Genomic DNA, 24,393 nt, shown 5'->3' on the forward strand with positions numbered 1-24,393 from the left:
AGCCACTTAACCAGCTCACTGCCATTGCCTTGCATATCACATTTGAAATTGGTATTCTGATTTGTGGTTCATTAGAATGAAATTTACTTACATGTTTTTGAATTTCCTGTGAGTAGTCTACACTAATGGTTTCCAGAGTGGGTTTGTGCTAGCCATTCCTTTGGACCAATGGGAAATGAATATTAAAATGTCTCCTTTTATGTATTTGGTATCTATTTAATGTTAGAAAAAAATGAGAATTCACTAACATTTAATAAGTGGTTTTCATAGTGCCCTCACCTTGTTCTTAAATATGATGTATACATTTTTCTTTCATAAATGTGTTTTTAAAGTGCTCATTTTCTTTTTTATGAGAAGTAGTTATCGTAGTAAACTTTCTGAGAGATAATTTCAAAAACTTTAAAAGACTCATGATCTGCCCTTTTAAGATGACATTTTATCAATGAATATGGAAGTAGCTACATAGTAAAGCCAGCTTACCTTTGGAAAGAGCAGTCTTTGAAACAGTTACCTGTAATGTGATTTTGTTGCCAGAGAAAGGTGTGTATCAAATATTTAGAACAGAAAAACATAGCACCTTTCTGTTGGTTTTTAAGAAGAGCTGATTAAATTCAAGAAAGTTAAACATTTATTATCCCACATTTTAATCAAAACCTTTCTGTAAATATCGGATAGTATTGAAAAATGAATATCTTGATTTGGTAAGTTATATTTACTTCATTTTGGCCACATATCTTTGTGAAATATGTCTTTGAACTATAATCTATTAATACCAGATCTTGAAATAAACCGACCTAAGACTGGTTATCTTGTCCATCTTTGTTTTCTCTTTAATTTCAGAGACTTGCTGCTTACTTACAGGTTCATGCCTAATATTTGTCTATGACATTTGTTAATGACATTAGTAATGACATTTGCCTTTTTCATACTCCTTTTGGTCTTTTTTGGACATCTTTGTTGTTAATGGACATCAAGTGCCTTCTGTATGCCACCCACTGTACTAGGTGTGTCGCTTTTAGAAGGAAGAAAACAGAGGTTCGGGAAAATTAAAGTCACATAGGAAGAAAGCAGCCGAAATGGGCTTTAGACCCAGATCTAGTTCTCAGTACAAACCTATTCTCTTTTTCTGTGCTGCTGCCTCTCTGTAATACACACCCCCACGTGCACACAGGCATCCCACATCCACAGTTGAATTGTGGGCTATTTTTATTTTAGAGTTGTCTCAGGATAAAAGCTTTCTTTCTGTAGAAATGACTCTTTGGAATATACTCTTCCTGTATGCCATGGAGGAAACCAAATAAGCTAGAAGTATCCTCCGTAGATCTCAAATACTTGATTCGATAACACTTTATATCAGAAATGTAAAACAAAACAAAGCAAAACAAATACAAACTACTGGTTATAATAATTACTACTGTAAGAATCTGAGAGTGAGTTTGCCTCCTAGAAGAAAGAATGTGCTATTAGGTATATTAAGGAACAGCTTCTTCTTATGATAAATGTAATGAATGGTGTATTGTATAGTTCTTTGATTTTTTTCAGTGACCATAGAGGCTGGTACTGCAAGAGACAGCTCCATCTGCAGCTGGAAGATTATTTATTAGCAAGTCTTACTAGCATAGTACTGTACTGTTAAGTCTTATGTAGGCGGTGAATTTAGAGAAATATTTTTATTTGTATATTAAGTTATAGAATACTGATTCCAATATGACTGAATTGTAAGGATCTTCTTCACACACAGGTATCTACAGGAGGTGGGTTACACAGATACCATTCTAGATGTGAAATCTAAACGAGTGCGAGCTTTGTTGGGCTTTTCAAGTGATGTCACTGACAGGGAAGATGACAAAAATCAGGATTCAGTTATAAATGGCACAGAGGCCGAAGTTAAAGAGACGGCAATGATTGGGTAAGTATTCTGTCTAAAAAGCATTTTAGCAAAAATGTTAGCGCTTATTAAATATTTTTGGTTTATGGGAGACACTTGTGATACTTGGAATTTTAGATACTGCTGCAGAAATAACTTGTTGTAAAGTTTAATTAAAAAAAAGACGGTAATTTCATTTGGTAGAAGATAACCCATGGCGATTAGAGTTATTTATGATTATTTTAAGAATATTTTAAAAATATTTTTATTTGCTTGAAATTTATAGGTTTAATGTAGATTTTAATATCTTGAAGCTCATCAGTCACTTACTATTAGAACTTCACAAAAGATCATCTTTTGGAGATTCAGTTTAGATCTTGTAAGAATGAAATTTCATTCCTGGTGACCTAGAAATCCTATAAATTCCTCAAATTTTTTAGAAGTAAATGTTTTCGTAGCCATTTGTTTATTTAATAATAATACAACTCATCTTTCCTTTGAAAACTATCTTTTTTTTGAAAACTATTTTAAGTGTATGTTTTTAATTGCTAGAATAAGTGTGAAAAATTCAATAGCTGTTTGAAATATTTTGTTTTGCTTTTTGGATCATGTGTCATACAGTTATATATAATTCTTAAAATGAACATGGATATTTAAATAAGGACATTCTTTATTGAAAATAAATTTGGCGTGATTCTTAAGGAAATAAAAAGCCAAAGATTCTGTGAAAGTCTAAATATTGTTTTGCTTCATTTTATTGCATGTTTGGGCTATAAGAATGGTTTTAATTGAACTCTATATATTTTCTAGTGAGAATGTAATTTCTGTTATTTGGAACATTAAAATTGTGGGATTTAGGTAAAGATTCAAGAATAGGACGGACTCCTATAAACAAACTTCTATAAACAAGTGTTAATGGAGTCTTCTTAAGTATATTCATTAATATTTAAGACTACATTAACTTATTTATACAAATGTAAGATTAGTTTGTTTCTTTGTGTAGGCATAGACAATGTAGGCTTTATGCCTGGTTATAGTTTTACCTAAAGTATTATTGTAAGTCATAAAGATATTCAGAAAAGACCACTCGAGTTGTCTTGTATTTTGCCCTTGACCTGTCTTTGGAAACTGACAAGGGTATTATTCTGAATCTGTCTGATTTGTGTAGGGATAGAGAATAGGGTGGAACACCAAAAACATAGCTCTCAGCAGATTTGAAATTTAAGATTTATCTGTTTTAGAAATTTTCTCTATAGTTGTGGCTAAATTTTCTTTAAGAATATGCCTTATCTAAAACATTTCCTAATGAACTGGAAGGAAATCATCCTGTTCTAGCCATTAAGAAATTCTTTACTAAATTTATTTTGAGGGAACTAAATTAAAATCATATGTATTTGAAAAGTCAATCATTTCAAAAGGTTAATGGTTTATTCATTAACAGGATCAAGTTCTGTAGTAATATTAATTTGACTAAGTTCTTTTTGGTAACTTTATGTGCATTTTTTTTTCAACTCCTTAGCTGTTCAGTAGAAATATAAGATTGTGTTGGAGAAAACTGACATATCTACTAGTTATTTTCTTAGTTACAGAAATTTATATGTTAGAGGAAGAGTTGCAGAGAGGAAAAGAATAGAAGAAAAAAAGTAGAGGTAATAAGAAAAATATTTTTAAAAAGAAAGACATTAAGGTTGACTTAAGTATATTGAGTCCGGAGGGGGAATTCTTTATATTGCATTAACCTAAATAGATAGGATTGCAAAGTACTTTTAAAAGAGTAACCACTTCCTATTGTGGCTTGCCAATTAAAATGCATGGAAATATAATGGATAAGAATCTGTGTAGTTCATAATATGATTTGAGGGATCATAGTTACAGTGTAAACAGAAGTTAGTGCAACATATGGATTGATTCTTATGCTGAGTTTAAGAAACTAACTGAGCAAAGCGTACATGTTTTAAAACCAGAAAATCCGAGTTAACAGATTCTGCCTCCGTGCTGGATAATTTCAAATTCCTTGAAAGTGCAGCTGCAGATTTCAGTGATGAAGATGAAGATGATGACATTGATGGAAGAGAGAAAAGCATCATTGATACTTCAACGGTGAGTTGGATACACAGATATTAATGTTTTTAGGGATCATTATGCTTACTTGAAAAATAAGTGAGAAGCAAGTGAGAAAAACTTTTTTAAAAGTCCATATGCTTCAGCCTAAACCCTGAACTTTTTTTCATGAATTTGGAGAAATTTAATCTAAGAGTTTTTAGTGTGGAGTTCAAATTCAATAATATTTTTAGGATGGCAGTTTTCTCTTAAAAGGTCCTTTTTCTCTGGGGCACCTGGCTGGCTCAGTCAGTAGAGAACATGATTCTTGCTCTTGGTTGTGAGTTCAAACCCACGTTGGGGAGAGATTACTTGCAAAACTTTAAACAATCTTTAAAGGTCCTCACTCTTTGACTTGTTAACTCATTAAACATTTTAGTTCAGTAGGGTTGGTGAATATGGTAAGAATTTTTGTGTTATAACAATGCAGTGTTATTGGTGCTGTAAGACAATAGAACTGACAGACCCATTATGGTACCTGATGGCGACTGGCATCACCTCTAATTGGTGCAGTTTGTCTTTCTTGTCTGGGTTGCTTTGGTAGACAAATGTTACAAATTTTTAGTAACTGTTCCATTAGATTTCTTCAAACTTGTTTAAAGTTACTCTGTAGTTTTGTTTAGATCTTTATAGGTTTATTGACTTTCCCATGGTAGTTTCTTGGAATAAGAGGTGTCTCTTGCTTCTTCTTCCTTCTCTTCCCTTCTCCATTCCATCACCTTCAGTTCCTCCTGGTTTTATTTATTTTTCCTTTTTTTCTCTTTTTTTCCTCCCTCCTTTTTCCTCCTCCTCCTCTCTTCTCTTTCTTCTTCCTTCCCACTCCTCCTCTCTTTTTTAAGTAATAGATGAGGGCATGCTTTGTTTTGTCTAGGAAAATGTTTACATTTCCTCTTTCGTATTTATTTAAGAAGAGTAAGGAAGAAAGGAAGGTAGTGAAGCTGACTGGACCTAGATGTGAAAGCTTTGGGTTTAAGCCCCAGTTCTGGCACTAATTTATCTGTGCTTCTTACCCTTCAGGCTTAGTATTTTAGTTTGTGAAATCGGGATTATAAATACCCATCTTACCTTCAGAGGATTTTGTGAACAATAAATGAGAAGCTATATATGAAAAATGATATAAATGATTTCTGGGTATAACTTCTCTGTCCTTTATGTCCTCTGCTTCCATCAGAGACTCTCAAATTATTACTTCCAGATTATTGTTTCCCTGAGCCACTCTGCAGTGGGTTTCTGCTGATACAGCCTTGCCATGGATATTATTTGAACTTCAAGTAGTCACCCCCAATTTTTTTTTTTTATCCAAACAGGTAGTAATAGCATATGTTTTAATTTACTGTAGTAAAAGAAAATGCCTAAACTTGTATGATACCTTTTCTCTGTCCTATTCATTTGGAAGTTTTTTACTGCTTTGTGATTTCTATGGGCCAATTGCATTGAGATCTTATTTTCCCATCAAAATACTTTATTCATAGCTCAGTGGTAAATGCTAACTGATTATAATGCTTTAAATATTAAGTATGGTCTTAGAGATATTCCTAACCATAAACTGGTTTCTTTTTGAGTAATCAAATTCATAAAGATCCTGTCTTGCAGTTAGTATGGATTATAGCAATTCTATGACCAAGCAGTGAAGGCATAGTAATAGAAACATACTTAAACCTGTTTAAGCATTGACTCAAAAATCCTTATAGTTTTTCAGGAAAAAATATCTCTAAACATATAATTAGTTCTTTGTAACAGCTTTGTTGATTTTTAGGATATATCACATTAATTTGCACAGCTGCAGGCTAATAGCTGCAGACCAAAAGGACTTCCACAGTCTAACTCTGTGTAGCAATGAGTAAGCATGACTTAAAAGATTTATTGCAATGCTGTAGAAAGAAAGAATGGCTGAAAATCATCCTATTAAAATGTGTAGTAAAACAAACAGGTTTTTAAACTGTTATTTTATTTCTTTTATTAAAATAGTTTGGTTGATTCAACTAAGAAAATACAGAAACATAGGCTATTAGTAAATTTGTGTGTAGCCGCATATACTCTCTTCTTGTTCTTTACCTTCTACTGGAGTTTGATTGTTCTTTGGATTACATTCTGGATGATTTCCCTCCTCTTTATCTCCTCCTTCCTCTTGATCAGCCTCTTCAATTTATTTTTCGTTACCATCATTGTATTGCATTCTCACCATAGTATCATTAGTTAAGTGTAATAATTATCTTGAAATTATACATGTGTATAAAAAATGATCAACTTTAAATTGTTTGAAGGATAACTTCACCAGCAAGATGTCCTCTCCAGAAAAGGAATGGGATTAAGAATCATTAGCTATTAATAAATAAAATCTTTAAAAAAAAAAAAAAAAAAAAAAAGAATCATTAGCTATTATGCTAGTCACAGTCCTATCCCCGTTTGTGGTATGTTTCTTCTAATGGTTTCAAAGTGGCCATCTATCCCTCTTTCTAATCTTCATGGCACCTTTGCAACCTATAACTTCTTTGTGTTTGCTGTAATTCTTTTTTTTTTTTTAAGATTTATTTATTTATTTGACAGAGTGAGAGAGATCACAAGTAGGAAGAGAGGCAGGCAGAGAGAGGGGGAAGCAGGCTCCCTGCTGAGCAGAGAGCCCAACACGGGGCTTGATCCCAGGACCCTGAGATCATGACCTGAGCTGAAGGCAGAGGTTTAACCCACTGAGCCACTCAGGCGCCCCTGTTGTAATTCTTTTTTTTTTTTTTTTTTTTTTAAGATTTTGTTTATTTATTTGTCAGAGAGAGTGAGCACAGGCAGACAGAGAGGCAGGCAGAGGCAGAGGGAGAAGCAGGCTCCCCGCCGAGCAAGGAGCCCGATGTGGGACTCGATCCCAGGACCCTGGGATCATGACCTGAGCCGAAGGCAGCTGCTTAACCAACTGAGCCACCCAGGCGTCCCATCCCTGCTGTAATTCTTAAGTTGACTTCCAGACTCATTAGAGGTAGGAGTGGAGTGGAGCCCGAGATGTAAGGAAAAGTAATATGTACTTACTACAACAAACCCTGCCCCTTCCCATTTACTAATCCTACTCTCCATTGGTAACCACACTTTTCTTCTGTGCCTAAGCATTAAAAAACAGGGGTTTTAACTATTTAAGTGGGAGACATGATAGACAGTGGCCTGCAACTTGCCATATCTTCATTCATAAGGCTACATGGAGGAGAGACCTAGAAACACATTTTTTCCAAAGGAGTGAGTTTTGTGACTTAATATCATAGTTAGTAATTAGTATGTTGAAAATGCATTCAGTTTTTCAATATAAGGTTCCAGCTACTTCTGTATTTTCTCTTCCCTTTTCACCAGGCATTGAGAACAAGAATTCTCTATCTTGGGACACCTGGGTGGCTCAGTTATTTAAGCCGTTGCCTTCGGCTCAGGTCATGATCCCAGGGTCCTGGGATTGAGTCCCGCATCGGCCTCCTTGCTCGGTGGGGAGCCTGCTTCTCTAGCTGCCTCTGTCTGCCTGCTTGTGTGTACTCTCTCCCTCTCTGGCAAATAAATAAAATCTTAAAAAAAAAAAAAAAAGAATTCTCTATCTTTAGGATGTTGGTGATGGCCCCTCTAAGTCATATCTGGTGTCCCATCAGGGTTAGAGTAAGGGAGAAATCAAGCCTCTAAGGTAAAAGAAAGATGGATTAGACAGTGTGTTTGTGGAACAATGAAGGTCAGCATCTTCTATTGGTATAACTCTTCAGAGATACTTTTCTACCTTAGTTTGGCTGCCCAGGGAAAATTAGAAAAAATTATTAGCATTGGTTACAAAAGAATACACCTTCACCTGGGTTTTCTGTACACAGTATGCCAAACTAGTCTTGCTTTTCTGTTTGTTTAATAGATTTGCTAGATGGGAGATTGGGATATACTGTAAACATAAGGGGAAATACTCCAAGTAGTTAAAGCAGTTATTCTAGCAGCATTAAAGAGTCCTCGATTTCTCCTCTTCAGTTTTTATATATACCAGGACAGTGAAGGCAGATTAGGTTTCATCTGCTGTACCAGCTTTCTGCTGATAGTGGCTTCCTGGAGTGCTACACTGAGAAGGATTTTGTTTTTAATTTAAATTCAAGTTTGTTAATATGTAATGTAGTATTGATTTCAGGAATAGAATTTAGTGATTCATCGCTTACATATAATACCTGGTGCTCATCATAGCTAGTATCCTCCTTAATGCCCATTACCCATTTTGCCCTCCCCTCCAGCAACCCTCAGTTTGTTCTCTATAGTTAAGAGTCTCTTATGGTTTGCCTCCCTCTCTGTTTTTATCTTATTTCATTTTTCCTTCCCTTTCCCTATCTTCATCTGTTTTGTTTCTTAAATTCTGCAAATGAATGAAATCATGAGATACTTGTCTTTGACTGACTTATTTCACTTAGCATTATATTCTCTACTCCATCCATGTTGTTACAAATGGCAAGATTTCATTTTCTAATGACTGAGTAAGACTCCAGTGTGTGTGTGTGTGTGTGTGTGTTTGTGTGTGTACACCACATCTTCTTTATCCATTTATTTGTCAATGGACCTTTGGGCTGTTTCCATAAAGTGGCTGCTGTTCATAGTGCTGCTCTAAATATTGGGGTATATGTGCTCCTTTGAATCAGCATTTTTGTATTCTTTGGATAAATACCTGGTAGTGCAATTTTTGGGTTGTAGGGTAGTTCTATTTTTAACTTTTTGAGGAACTTCCATACTGTTTCACTAGAAAGATTTCTGAGGCTGTATCTGATCTCAGATGAAAAGTACTGTGATTGGTAAGTGATACCAGGAATGAGCGTGAGAACAGGGTCATACAAGTCAGGTATTTGTTATCTCTTAGCGTCTGTTTTTAGACTCTGTATTCTGTCCTCTTGATCAGCCTGTTGAACCCTTATAATTTTAATCCACTCACAATAGCTCAGTAATAAAATTTGATTAGATCTTGTTATTTCCATTTTGCATGAAGTGAAGAAGCTCAGACCTGGAGAAGCTGCGGTAGTGAGCCCATTTTATCAAAAGAAGCTGCAAACCATTCATCCTAAATTCTTTGGGTTTCTGGTGGTGGAGGTGACTAAAAAGATAATTGATAAAGAGTTTTGACATATAGATCTCAAAGAATATCTCTGCATGCATTAAGCCTAAATTTCAATCCTCCAACTGAATTTGTGATTCCAGGAATATTCCTAAATACATAACAACCCTTATCAGATTTGCTAATAAGTCTAAGTCAAGTCCCACTTGGAAAGATCAGTATTTTAGAAAAAAATTGAATATATAGTGAGTTATTAGAGAAAACTGATGCAACGTTGGAACAGTAGAAATACTGCGGGAAACTTTTTTTCCTTCTCTAACACCATACTTTCTAACACTTGAGGCATGCATTTCTGAGTTTGTAGTTTTATGATTTTAGATTTTTTTACGGGAATTATGTGGTAGAGTTAACATTTATCATGCTTATATTCTGTAAAACTCCTGTATTTTATGAAGTGTTTCTCTTTTTGGTTAGATTAGAATGTCTGCATATGGCATAGACTGCATCCAAAAAATGGGGATATGGTTGTGGTTCTCTTAGTACAGTAGTATATCAACGACATATTTTGTCTATTTATAATTTTAATATCTAGCTTATATTCCAGTATTTTCAACATATAATTCCATTAGCTTATTTAAAACAAGCCACCATTGAACCAAGTTTAAATTTTTACTTTAAAATGTGAATTGTATATCTTTTTATTTTTATTATTTTATTATTTTTTTTAAAGATTTTATTTATTTATTTGACAGACAGATCACAAGTAGGCAGAGAGGCAGTCAGAGAGAGAGAGGAGGAAGCAGGCTCCCTGCTGAGCAGAGAGCCCGATGCGGGGCTCGATCCTAGGACGCTGGGATCATGACCCGAGCCAAAGGCAGCGGCTTTAACCCACTGAGCCACCCAGGCGCCCCGTAATGTATATCTTTTTAAAATGATATTTTTTTTACATTGAATTGGTTAAGTATTATAGCTATTTAATATAACAAAGATATGCTTTCTGAAGAAACTAATAATTGGGTTTTCTCATTCAGTGATAAAGGGATACTGTTTTCCTTTATTTAAATTAATTTCATAATATATCCTAAAATTTTAATTTAGAATGTTTTTTTCATTAGATTGTTAGGAAAAAAGCATTGCCTGATAGCAGTGAAGATCGAGATACAAAAGAAGCTCTAAAGGAGTTTGACTTCTTGGTTACATCAGAGGAAGGAGACAATGAGTCTAGAAGTGCGGGTGATGGAACAGAATGGGGTAAGGAAGCATACTGGATCCATCCAGAGGTATTAAGTAAATGAAAGAAACTAATGTTTTACTAGGAGGGCAGCATCTTGAAGAACACTGTAAATTTCTTATAATGTTGAAATTTTGAACATCCTATGAACTTTTTACTCTTGTCATCTTATATTCAGGGTATATGTTGTGTGTGCATGTTTAAAGAATGTTGTATAACTAGTTGCCTCATCTTTTTTTTTTTTTAAATATAGGCAATATACTATTAAAATAATTTGAATCCATATGCAGAATGTTCTGTGTTTCCTGCCCAGATATTAGAACTTGCAAATCTAGATTATGTGGAAATTGAGTTTGAGAATGTAATAGAAGAGTTTTTAGAGATTCATCTCTGGCATCTTCTGTGCAAAAAGAAGTATAAATTAAAAAACTGTAGTTACTCAGTCTAGACAGACTTCATCAGTTTGTGCAAAGCATAGAAGTTTTTGGTGAAAATTGTTCTAAACAAATTTAGTATTTGAAACATCTCACGAGGTAAAACAAGTTATTTGGGGGAAGACTTCTAAGGCATAGATTATTCTTTGGGTTTGGAAATGAATTGTTGCTTTCAGTAAGGTGGGATTGTGATGAATTCTTCAAAAGCGATGAGTTCTGTCGGGTGTGGGTACATGTAGCATGAGTGAGGAAGACAGAGAGATAGTTATTGAGAATGAGACAGATTTTCTGTTGAGGTTGAAAATTTCTGGGAGACATTCAGTTGCAGTTTTATGTACTTGAAAGACAGATAGGGTTAGAGAATCAGTAACTATCCTAGTTTTAAATTGGGGACTTCCCTTGAGTCTTTACCTTCAAGAACTTATGCTGCCACTTCTTTTCCTTTTTTGTGGCAAATATCTGAAGGTAATTATTATATGGGTTAATTAGTCATTGAAATATATAATGGCTATAGAATGACTAATTCTTTTTTTTTTTTTTTTTTGCAATGGAACAAAGTTTGGAAACCAAGGGGAAATTGAAGTAAAGTCTCTTTTCTCTATTGTTACTACTGAGTTTATATATCAGTTTATTCAGATATTTTAGGCACTAGTTCTACCAGTATAGCTAGATCCACTGTCTACACAGAAGTCTTTCTCTGAGGAGTCATATGCCTGCATAAATAATAGTTGGCTTTTTTCATTGCCAGTCTTATTGCAAGAGTTTTGTGATTCATTTCTCTCCAAAGACAGCTGCATTATTTCTTGTGTCACATCCTTTTCTTTATAGTGTGAGTCTTGGCCCAGAGCATTATATGATACATGTGTGTATGTTTTAATTAATCTAACCTCCTGTGAAGTTACTGGTGAAAACATGAGTGAATTGTCTCCATCTCTGAGCTGTCTTACTCTTTAGTAGTGTACTGGGTATTTCTGAATATGAGTGAATGGGATCTTTCAGTTGATTAGAGATTTCCTTACCAGGAGTTTAGCCTTGTGTGTTTTTATCCAGAAAATTTTATTGAGAAAATTTTGTTCAGAAAATTTCACTCTTAAGCAATTAAAAGAACTAATCGCAAATCCTATTTAGTTGAGTGGACATTTAAAACGTTTTAAGTGCTTTATTTATTTCTCCTCTTTCCCCTTAAAAATGGAGTGAATATACCTAGGTTTAGAATCTTTTTAGTTTCTGGCAAGTAAATAGATTTACCACACATCTTCCATGATCTTCCATTACTGTTGTGAGTCTAGTGAACATTACAATAGAGTTAACTTTTAATTTAAAAAATTGAAGACACTGTAGGATCCAAAAGCTACCTGGTTTAATTTATTATTAAGACCTGATTGATGAAATATTAACATTTTTAATTGTTAGATCTTTCTGGGAAAGTAGAGACCATTTTTATTATTGATAGATTATAGTTAGAGCTATAAAAATGTTGAGCTTTTAAATTTATTGTGTTTAATCTTTTCAGAGGCCCAATTAAGTTTTTTGAACTGCAGATTGAAATTTAACTTATTAAAGATAGTTTCCTATGTGTTCTGATTCATTTTGGTTTATTCCAGTCATTTAACAAATATTGATCAAGTGCTTTCTATGTGCCAAGTCATTTGGTGAAGATCTGTATGGATTCACAGGACCCCGTGGTCCATATAGTTTACTAAGAGAATAAACATAAATGATAGAGCATGTCAGAAGGTGATAAATGCTATGGAAAATAGAAAAAGTAGAACAGAGTAAGGGAGGTGGAGAGTGCTGGGTTTGGGGTAAAGTGGAGGAGACAAATTACAATTTAAAATTGTAATGGGGTAGGTCCCATTAAAGGGGGTAATATTTGGACAAAAGAGTCAAAGTTGTTTGGTGGGTTAGCAATATGGTATCTAGAGCAGGAATATTCAGGAAAAAGAAAGCCACAGCAAATGCCCCAAAATAGCAGCAGCCTTGATATGCTTGAGGAATTCAAGGACACCAGAATGGAGAGCAGAGTGATTCTAGGGGGAATATGGTAAGAAATGTCCAAATCATGCAGGGCCCATAGACCACTGGTGAGATGGGGAACCATGGGAGGAATTTGAGCCAAATTTGCTATGATCTGACTTTGAATTTAAAGCATCGTTCTGGCTTTATTAAGAATAGACTACATAGAGCACCCATTGTTGATAATAGTCTTGGTGTGAGGGGAGAGGGGACAATTATTGGAGTAATTCTAGCAAGAGACAGAGTGATTAGAGAAGTAGAGTATGTGCTAAGTAGTCAGATTCTGGCTGTTTGGAAGGTAGGAAAAACAGTATTTTCGGAAATACCTGATGTGAAGTATGAAAGAAAAGGGAGGTTTTGATCTGAGCAAATGGAAGGATGATGACACACTGGATTTGGAAGATTGGGAATTTGATTTTACAGGTTTAGTTTGAGACAATGTGTTAGACTTTCTAATGGAAATTTAGAGTGGGCAGTTGGATATATGAGTCTTGAGTTCAAGTGAGAGTTCTGAGCTAAAACATAATGTTACATAGTATATAATTAATTTTATACTGATATAAAATATATAACACATTCTTTAAATTTTCTTCTCCTATAATAGTGAAAATTAATGATCGAATTTACTAAGCGCTCAGTTTCCTGTTTAAGAATTTGTAAACTAACAAATCATTTAAATTGCTTTAAATTTTGAATGAAGGTTGATTAAGTTTACAAAGTGCTAATATAAGGCTGTAAAAAAAATAATCATTAGTTGATGAACACATGCCAAAAATATAAAATTTTTAAAATGAAAATATGAAAACTATTTTGTGTAATCTCTTAATAATAATCTCTCATTACATAAATTAATAAGAAATGTTTTTTTATGAGTCAGTCCTAATTGGAAAATTAGGGCTTCTTCTAGAGTTTTTGGGCATAATTTACTAAAAGTCACTCAAATCTTCTAGGGTTTTTTTTTTTTTTCTTTCTATGTCTCTTTCAAGAGAAATTTCTTATTACCTAGGAAATTGAATTGATTGTCATTTCTTAGATACTATATTTTGTATGACTTATACATTTAAAGAATAAGCAATGACTTTTTAAAATTAGTGATATAGTGAAGAAAAATGGTTGTTATGTCATTCAGTGACATAACAGTGAATTGACCTACAGTATATCTTATTTAAAAAGGCTGTTTCATTTGTTTCACTCTATTTAGAAAAGGAAGACCAGTGTCTCATGCCTGAAGCCTGGAATGTGGACCAGGGAGTAATTACCAAACTCAAGGAACAATACAAAAAGGAGAGAAAGGGGAAAAAGGGGGTGAAGAGTAAGTGGAAAACATTGTATCTGTAAATCATAAATCTTGCCTCTTTTACATCCCCCAATTTTTTTTCAATGTTTTCCTAAAACCACTTACTCCTTTTCTTTTCTGCTCCTGATCTCTTTCCTTTTCACCTGCTCTCAGGGGTTGAAATTAAATGGTTAACTATTTGAGTATGACCTTAAAAAAATAAAAACAACCATGTGTATGATTATGGAATCATAATATATCTCAGTAATACATCTAGAGCCTCATGAGAGTGTGGGACTATATATTCGAAACATAGTGATAATTTCATTTTTAAAGTATATATGCTTAATTACCACAATGATTTTTCACTGTTGACAATTTAAAATCTTATCTAGTATGACCCTCTAGCAATCCACCCAAATTATTGCATATTATTTTTGGACTTGGAGACAGAAAGTTAATTTCTACCCCTGAATATTCTATGTGTTCATAACTTAAGTTCATTTGCTCTCACCACTATATGCTGTACAGGGTACAGAATCAAATACACAACTTCTAAAAGTATTTATTTAAGAATTTTGGCCTATTTCATTTATAGTAATATTACCAATTAGCTTTTTTCTTTTTAATAAGATGTCTACCATATCAAAAATGGAAGCTAAAATGAAATTGCTCGCCCTGTGAATCATTCACACACACACACATATATATAAAACACTCATTATACAAATTATTAGGTTTAACAGTAGAATTAATTAAGCATGTAAATTGGAAATACAAAGTCTTTCAAGCATCCCCGAAAACCATCTAAAACACCTTTTTAGGAGAGCAAGGCTAAACTACCTCCTTTTGCTTCCACTCTCATTGACAATATGAACATGGATCTCCCTTTTATGGCAGAAAGAATTGCATCCTTTGGGATATTAAAGTAGTATTAAGATTAAGTAAAGTAAGATTAAAATCCAGTTTAGTGAAACATGTATTTAGAAGTTAGAAAAAGTAGTGTAGTCATTACCAATAAACATTTAAATCTTTATTTAAAATATCTTAGGTGTTACAAGTGCTTAGCTTGAATGGGTAAAAAGTCAGTGACTATTTTTGATGTTATCATTATACCAACTATTACATGACTGAGAGATGATGTTATTTGATGCCTCCTCAATATAAATTAAATCATAATGAGAAAGATTTACATTAAAACATAAGAGCATTTTGTACCTTTTCTCCAAATGTATGGATAAAAATTTTAATCTTAAACAGTAAGGTTTTATAGTTACGACTTTTCAGAACCGTGGCAAAACGAGTTATACTGGAATTTTAATGCAAATATCATAAATGAGAAAGGAGAATATTTTAATTTTTAGATTGGCTTAATGTTGATATTTCTTTAAGTCCTTATGCTGCAGTAATGAATGTCTTCAAATGTAAAACATCTCTCGACTGGAAGGGTATCTAGGTCTTATGTAGATTCCACCTACTATTGTATTGATTATTCAGTTCTTGTCAAATATCAAGGCATTGCTGTAGTTGGAATTTAGCACTTAAGATCTAAAATGGCACCATTTGACTGGAACAATATTCCTACTAATGGAAGCTATTGTATTTCCTGACTAGGGATTATGACCACTTTGCAGGCATATAGCACATAGTTTTGTTGTATGATGGAGAAATATGACTGCAGGGAGAGAAATTTTAATATGTTTCATTGAGGATAGAAGGACTGGAGAGTGAGGCTGAGCACATTTTGTTTATCGCTGTCAGTTCATGTTGCCTTAATAAAATGGTGATCTGGGAACAAGTGAAGACGTAATAAAAACAGAGCTGGAGCAAAGCTCTGACTTGATATATGAAACATGGATTTATAAACCACCATAAATATATTTTTAATTGAATTAAAAATTACTCATTGGAAAAGTTTGAGTCCTTTTGATATGATCTAGTAGCAATATTTCCAGTCAAATTGTGTATGCCAATCATATTGTCTTGAAATATATTTCTAGGTATTAGTTAAAATTGCTTAAAAGTAGTTGTATTCTTTGCTGGTATAGGAAAAAAAACCATAATGGACTATGGGTAAGATTTTCCCATTCTTAATTAAACTTGTAACAGGAAAAACTACCGAAGATCTGTTTCAGCCTCTATCCTATATAAAACAGTCAAAACAGGGATGTGGGAGAATGAAGAACCAAAGCTCAGGTAAGTAATCAGTAGGGCACGAGACTTCACCTCGGGTACCATAGTTTCAGGATGTAAGGCAATGAATGCAACTTAACATAAACAGACAAACAAAAGGGATGTTATTGTTTAATTCAATACACAGTAGCTTCACAATCCATGGTATCTGTCTGCATTTAGAGTAATATATAAGGATTATAGAATAATACTATTTTTAATGGTCCAAATTGGACATGAACATTATTTTTCATGCAAATAGCAATACCATTCCATTAACTTAATTTTTAAAATAGATGTAAAACATAATTCTTCTCAAGAAATAAACTTTTAAAATAATTTGAAAACTTGGAAAAATAATTATTTTTTAGTATTTTTAGTAGGGCAGTTTTAAAGGTGAATGTAGGTAGATGTGAATAAGGTTTATGGCACCATTTTGATGCAGTCGAATAATTCTCTTCTTTTTTGTTCTCTTCCTCCCTGTTTTTGGGCCAGGGCCCAATAGGTCAAAACTACAAGATATGCTTGCTAATTTGAGAGATGTTGATGAACTTCCCTCATTGCAGCCATCTGTGGGTTCACCTTCCAGACCCACCAGCTCCAGGCTTCCTGAACACGAAATAAATAGGGCGGATGAAGGTAAGTATGTAAGACCCTCTCCGGGTGTCTTGATGGCTCAGTCAGTTAAGTGTTGACTCTTGATTTCAGCATAGGTTATGATCTCAGGGTTGTGAGATTGAGTCTTGCCCGTGGCAGGCTCCACACCCAACGTGAATTCTCTTGGGATTCTTGGGATTCTCTCTCTCTCCCTCTCCCTTGGCCGCCCCTTCTCTCTCTCCTCTGGGGGGAAAAAAAAAGGACACTCTGGAGCACAAAAAATATGAGGAGAGATATATATATATCTAAGTTCAGTTATTTGGAAGGACTCTCTAAGAAAAGAATTTTATTTTACAGATGTTTGATCTACATAGTATCCCCCAAATGTGGGCTTTCTTACATTTGAGGGGGTTTGATTCCAACTTCAATCTTTCAGACTTGAGAAAGGGTGCATAAACTTAAAGACCAACTCTAAATTCTAGTTTAGAACATCCCAAGGCTCCACAGAAGCCATGTATTTTGTATACATAGGCTGTTTTATTTATCCTATTGCCACAATGAGAAAATTAACATAAATAGGTAGTAAATGTTTACTTTGTACTTTCACTTTTTACTTTACTTTGTACTTTTTGTACTTTTGTACTTATGTACAAAACCATAAATAGGTAGTAAATGTTTACTCCGAGATGTTTTATTTAAGCAATTTGTCACTGATAAATGAAAAAGGGAAAAAAGACACCAGAAGTCTAGTTGCATGTTCTGTTTTTACTTTGTTCCCTTTTAGTCCTTGTCCAAATGCATATATATATATTTTTTTACGAAGTCCCCAAGTAGAATTATTCCATTTTATTTTATTCACTTAACATAAAGCCACAAAAATAACTTTCATAATTATAACTTCAAGATTACATATTATATTTTAGACTTGATACTTAACTGTTTCCCTGTTGAAAATTTAGGTTCCTGGTTTTTTATAGCACCATCTTATGGTATATAAATACTGTTCTTTCTGTCTTTTAGATACAAGTTCTGATTTATGTGTTTATAAATGAATTAAATGCCTATAGGTAGAAATTGATTTTAATATATATATTTACATTAACTGAAAATCCAGTATGATGTGAAAGTAATCTTAATGATTAATAAATATTTTTCTGAATTTATTTTTAAAAATTATCTTGAATTTTTTTTTAAAGATTTTATTTATTTATTTGACAGAGGTCACAAGTAGACAGAGAGGCAGGCAGAGAGAGAGGAGGAAGGAGGCTCCCCGCTGAGCAGAGAACCTGATAACAGGGCTCCATCCCAGGACCCTGGGATCATGACCTGAGCCGAAGGCAGAGGTTTAACCCACTGAGCCACCCAGGCGCCCCATCTTGAATATTTTTAATACTGCAATTATTTGCAGTAAATATTCCTCTTCAGATTTTTATTGATTGAACAAAACAGCCCAGGAAAAAGCCACAGAAAAATCTTAAGTGTTTTTCTTTCTTGGTTTTTAAAATTCAGTTACATTTTAAAGAGACATAAACTGATAGAAATTTGATGGGCAAATTTATGGTTGGAATACTTTTTAAATAAAATTTTTGACCATAACATGGTTAATTTTTTGTTAGAGTTAATTATAGTATACTTGGAATTTATTATTCATACATTAAATAATGAAGATGTGTATATTACACCTTTATAGTCTAAATGTACAGTTTCTTTGATGTAGACATGTCTTTTGAATGAAAGATGTGAAGTCATGGACCTCATTAGGTATGTTTGTTATTCACTAGGTAATACATAAAATGAACACTATCGATATGGGAATTTTAATCAGTTTCGGTTATTCCAAGATCAGGTCTAGATGAGGAGAAAAGTTAGTTCTTATTTTATTCTGATAACTCCTAAAGAGCTTTATTAGAGATTTCATCTTACAGAATTCTAATAATAGAGGCGGGCTAAGGACTATATACTAAATGACAAATATACAAATGCATTACATAAGCCACAGAAAGTGCCCTTGACAGAAAAAAATATATAAGAACCTTAAAACTGAAGGGTTGAATATCTGGCTTACTGTCTGTAACATTGGTCATTCTAAGCTTTCCTCCTCAGTGTAAGGTTTTCAGCAATAGAAAAAGTATGTAAGAAATACATTGTGTATTTAATTGCTGTGACTGATGCTTCTTGGTCTCCAGTTTAGTTTCAGAAAACAGGTCCATAACCTATGTATGCTATAAATGTTTATTGCTTTATTTTTGTTTTAATAATTCAGAAGATAGTGCCATACTTAAGAGATGCAGTTCAATACGTTGATTATAGCTGATTAGAGCTAGTAATGTTTAGTTACCAGAGAGAAATGGGATGTATAGTCTGAAGTTCTAAGGCATCTTAGAGAGCACTCAGGTGAGTTCTGCTCACTCTCTTGCTCTCTCTTGGGCCCTTAGGTCGGCTGGCTTAGCTGATGGTGTTTGGTGGATGGAGTTGCTGCCTTCCTTTGTTTTCAGGTTTTACTTGGTCATTTTTAGAGCATTATTTAAATTAGGCCAAACAATGTGTGTGCTTAAGTCCCATGAACCTTAGTCTTTTTTTTTTTAAGAATTATTTTTATTTCACACCTGAACAGTTGTCTGTAAATAATAGAGATGAAAGCAAACAAAACACCTGGCTAAAGACCCAGCCTCATAGTCTTATGTGAGTCTTTCTGTTGAAATTTGGCACGAAAATTGCCATTCTAGCTTAAACAGTCCCCACTCTTAAGTAGTAAATGTTAGAGTTGTTCTAACCCCTCAGAATATATGTAGTATGTTTGGGTAAAACCCATTTTTATTTTATTATTGCTGTTTTATTGTATGGTGGCTTAAAAATGTCTTCATTTATAGACTCCTTTGTTCTTAAAAGGATTTTATTTTATTTTAAAGATTTTATTTATTTACTTGACAGAGAGAGAGAGTAGGCAGAGAGGCAGGCAGAGAGAGAGGGGAAAGCAGGCTCCCTGCTGAGCAAAGAGCCTGATGTGGGATTTGATCCTAGGACCCTGAGATCATGACCTAAGTAGAAGTCAGAGGCTTAATCCACTGAGCCACCCAGGTGCCCCATCTTAAAGGATTTTAAATAGAGGGTCTGCCTCTACTGTTTTTAAAACACATAACTAAAAAAAAATAAATAAAACATAACTATTCTTTTATTTCAATGAATACTTATGATTAAATCTAAACTTACATAATTGAATTAAAAGCTGTAAAAAGCACCTTTAAGTCCAGTTTTTTTGCATTAATTAACTCAGTTCTTTTTCTTGCCTTTTTTTTTTTTTTTTTAGGAGGAGAGTGAGGGAACAAGTGGGGAGAGGGGAAGCGGGAAAGGAAGAATCTCCAACAGGCTCCACTCCCAGCATGGAGCCCAATATGGGGCTCGATCTCATGACCCTGAGATCATGACCTGAGCCGAAATCAAGAGTCAGAGGACACTTAGCTGACTGAGCCAGTCAGGCACCACTTGACTTGATTCTTTTAAGAAAGAGTTAATTTACCATTTTTTAACAGCCTAAGTTTGAAATAGTAAATTCATGTAATCAACTTACAATATTTGTCGTTAGGAAAGTAACCATTTCTAGAAAACTACTTAAAGATCATCTCTGACAGTTTGCTAGAATAATTTGCATTTATAAAAATCAACAATTTACTATTAACCAAATTAAATAAAATTTCTATTTTAATTTGGCATTTTGCTTTCAACTGGTTCTTCTGTGATAGTGATTGAAGGAATTGGATTGGCATGTTCAGTGTTACAAAGATATTTTCACTTATCACGAAGAAAATCTGTCCTCTTGAAGCACAGTTAGCAGCTAATGAAAATGTTCAAATGGACACTTATTAAAAAAAATTTCTTTGAAAAGAAATCCACTTGCAATGAACAAAGTTTTCTTTGAAATAAACATTTTTAAGTGAAATATAACATACGTACAGAAAACTGCTGAAGTCATAAGGGAACCGGTCAGTGAATCATCACAAAGTGAACCCAGCCAAGTTACTTCTGCCTAGGTCAACAAGCAGAACATTACCAGGGCCCTGGAAGTCCTGTTTGTGCTTCAGATCACTAAATCACTGCACCTTCCCTTGTCTCCAGACATAATCCTGACTTCTAACACCAGCGTTGATTTTACCTCATAGAGGCACATTTTGCAGTTACCATTTTCATTTGAAATTATCTGTATTTTTCCAGGTTATAGAATTAAACAGTTTTATTTTGAATGAGACCAGCCGTGTTCAAATCACTTGTTATATATATTTAATAATCGATAGAATAACTTGAATAATTAACAAAAAATATCAAATGAGGAAAGCCTGCATTTTCTTTTTTTTGGTTGTATTTTTTTTTTGTGAAAAAGAAAGGGCAGTGGTCTGTTGGATTTGTTTCATGTTGTACTTTTCTAATTAGATGATACCTTTAGTTATGGTTAAGATATAGAAAAAGCAGCCAGTTCTGGGGCACCTGGGTGACTCAGTTGGTTAATCATCCTACTCTTGCTTTTGGCTCAGGTTGTGTTCTCAAGGTCCTGAGATCGAGCCCCTCGTTGGGCTCCTCACTCAGCAGGGAGTATGTTTCTCCCTCTGACCCTCCCCCTGCTTAAGCATGTGTGTGCTCTCTCTCTCTCAAATAAATAAATTGAATCTTTCAAAAAAAAAAAAAAGCAGCTAGTTCTTAAGAGTTTTCTGCTAACTGAATTTTATTGTGTTTAAAAGCATTTAAAAATAAATGTAGGGGTGCCTGGGTGGCTCAGTGGGTTAAGCCCTGCATCTCTGCTCAGCAGGGAGCCTGTTTCCCCCTCTCTGTCTCTGCCTGCCTCTCTGCCTACTTGTGATCTCTGTCTGTCAAATAAATAAATAAATAAATAAAATCTTTATAAAGAAAATAAAATAAATGTAGACATGTCCATAAGAGTCTAATTGTTTACACTTCACAAGTTTTTTAATATTTCTTTTGTCTTCCCCCTTCAGTGGAAGCATTGACCTTTCCTCCTTCTTCTGGGAAATCCTTCATCATGGGAGCAGATGAAGCCCTTGAAAGTGAACTGGGACTTGGAGAGTTGGCAGGCCTTACAGTAGCCAATGAAGCAGATTCACTAACTTACGATGTGAGTCGTGGTTTTATTTTTGTTGTTCTTTTCTCATTTCTTAAAAATAAAAAGTTAACTTTTTAGAAAAAGACAGTGGTAAAACTTCTTTACAAGCATAGAATTTGGTTCCATTTTAATTGCAAACTTCAAAATTATGAATATGTTATATAAATGATATTTTTCACATTTCATAGAGATTAAAATTATGGGCTTTGGCTAAATCCATAAGTCATAATTGGTTTTAGATAAGGAAAAAAATTCCCTTTCTGTTACCAAGTTTGGGTTTTGTGTTTTAGGGTACTAGTGATCAGTTAAATTCATGCTTACCCAATGGCAACATTTATGTTTATTTGGTACATTACCAGTGAATATCCTGCCCACAAATGATTTAAGCTATTGTTAGGCAGGGATGTCCATAAGGTGCCTTTCAGATGTTAAGGCACACTTATCAGTGATTTGGACCAAAACTGAAATCTTGATACCTTTACTCATGTATCCCTTTATTTAATTCCCAACACAGTTATTTTATAAATACATTTATAATTGTTCATGACAATAAGTTGTCAGAAAAACAGTTGCTTATTTTATTAAGTATTTACAGTCTGTCTTCATTAAAATCCTCTCAACTTTGATACCTCGTTATCTTTGTTGGAGAACATAGTAGAGCTCCTGACACATGGGGGATATAGGGTGGATGCTTAAGCAGACCATGGATATGAGAAGGAAGTACTCCAAAAAGCAACCTTACCACTCACTCCTCTTCCTGAAAATCAAAAGTTCTCACTCTCTTTGCTGAATCTATTAGTAAGTCTTTTGGGTTCTCCCTCCAAAAATAGCTGAAGTCCATAGCTCTTTTTTTTTTTTTTTTTTTTAAACACCTCCCATCCAACTCCCATTTCTTCTTCACCTGAAACTACTACAATAACCCAATTTAAATGGTCTCTTTGCTCCCCATTCTCCATGTAATACAGGTTTTTTAAAAAATGTATTTCTATTTTTCTATCCTTATGTTTTACATCTGTGTACATAAAAACACCCATTTAGGGGCACCTGGGTGGCTCAGTGGGTTAAAGCCTCTGCCTTCGGCTCAGGTCATGATCCCAGGGTCCTGGGATCGAGCCCCACATTGGGCTCACTGCTCAGTGGGCAGCCTTCTTCCTCCTCTCTCTTTCTGCCTGCCTCTCTGCCTACTTATGATCTCTGTCTGTCAAATAAATAAATAAAAATCTTAAAAAAAAACACAACACCCATTTAGTTGACTTTTGTTTTTTCATCTAATCTTTGACAGCCTTTTTAATTGGAGCATTGAGTCCATTTCTTTTTAAAGTAATTACTGATATATTTGGATTTAAGTCTGCTATATATTTGTACTACCTATTCTGTGTTCCTTTTTCTCCTATTTTTGCTTACATTGGGATTATTTTTTATTATTCACCCCCACCCCATTGCTTGGAGATAATGCACTCTTTCATTACCCTTTTTATTGTTACCCTAGAGATTACCAAACACATCCTTATCAAAATTTTAATGGAAAGACCTTTAGGTAATTTCTAACTTGTAATCTCCTACCCTTGGGGCGCCTAGGTGGCTCAGTTGGTTAAGTGTCTGCCTTCAGCTCAGGTCATGATCCTGGGGTCTGGGATTGGAGACCCACATCAGGGTCCCTGCTCAGCGGGGAGCCTGCTTCTTCCTCTCCCTCTGCCTGCCGCTCCCCTGCTTGTGTGCACTCTCTCTCTCTGTCAAATACATAAATAAAATCTTTTTTAAAAAGACACATATGTCAAAGACTATTATACAAAATATATAAAGAACTCTTAAAACTCAGTCATAAGAAAACTCAATGATAAGAAAAAATGGATCACTTTAACAGACACCTCACCAAAAAAGATATATATAAATAACAAATACATGTATGAAAAGATACTCCACATCCAATGTCATCATGACAATACAAAGTAAAACAACAGTGAAATACCACTGTGCACCGATTAGAATGGCTAAAATCTGGAACACTGGAAACACCAAATGTTAGGACATAGAGCAACAGGGACTTTCATTCACTCCTAATGAGAATGCAAAATGGTACAGCCACTTTGGAAGATAATCTGTTGGTTTCTTATGAAACATATTCTTACTGTAAAGTCCAGTAGTCACACTCCTTGGTGTTTACTAGAAGGAGTTGAAAAGATATGTCCACACAAAAACCTGCACACAGATGTTTATAGCAGCCTTATTCATCATTGCCAAAACTTGGAAGCAACCAAGATGTACTTCACTGAGTGAATGGATAAACAAGCTGTGGTGTATCCAGACAATGGAATATTATTCAGTGGTTAAAAAAAACTGTAAAGCCTGAAAAAGCATGGAGCAAACAAGTGCATATTACTAAGTGAAAGAAGCCAATTTATCCAAACACATAAAATATACAACACCCAGAGCAAACCATAATGTAAATTACAGATTTGGGGTGTTAATGATGTATAATGTAGTTTCATCAGTTATAACAAATGTACCACTGGTGAGTGACATTGATAATGGGAGAGGCCATGCATGTATAGAGATAG

General features: G+C 34.2%; 1 protein-coding gene across 2 annotated transcripts in view; it reads left to right on the top strand.

Annotated features, from left to right (window-relative positions):
- STRN (striatin) overlaps positions 1 to 24,393 on the top strand; it is a 99,987-nt gene that overhangs the window by 54,449 nt on the left and 21,145 nt on the right. Inside the window, exons 5-11 of one of the 2 annotated variants that reach the window (XM_080814588.1) lie at positions 1,742 to 1,909; positions 3,832 to 3,967; positions 10,115 to 10,250; positions 13,882 to 13,992; positions 16,066 to 16,152; positions 16,624 to 16,767; positions 21,711 to 21,847. In XM_080814588.1, the coding sequence (XP_080670714.1) occupies positions 1,742 to 1,909; positions 3,832 to 3,967; positions 10,115 to 10,250; positions 13,882 to 13,992; positions 16,066 to 16,152; positions 16,624 to 16,767; positions 21,711 to 21,847 (919 nt within the window). The remainder of the gene's footprint in view (positions 1 to 1,741; positions 1,910 to 3,831; positions 3,968 to 10,114; positions 10,251 to 13,881; positions 13,993 to 16,065; positions 16,153 to 16,623; positions 16,768 to 21,710; positions 21,848 to 24,393) is intronic. The other variant, XM_080814589.1, reaches the window with a different exon arrangement.

The sequence above is a fragment of the Martes martes genome, assembly GCF_963455335.1.
Source record: "Martes martes genome assembly, chromosome: 9".
NCBI lineage: Eukaryota > Metazoa > Chordata > Mammalia > Carnivora > Mustelidae > Martes > Martes martes.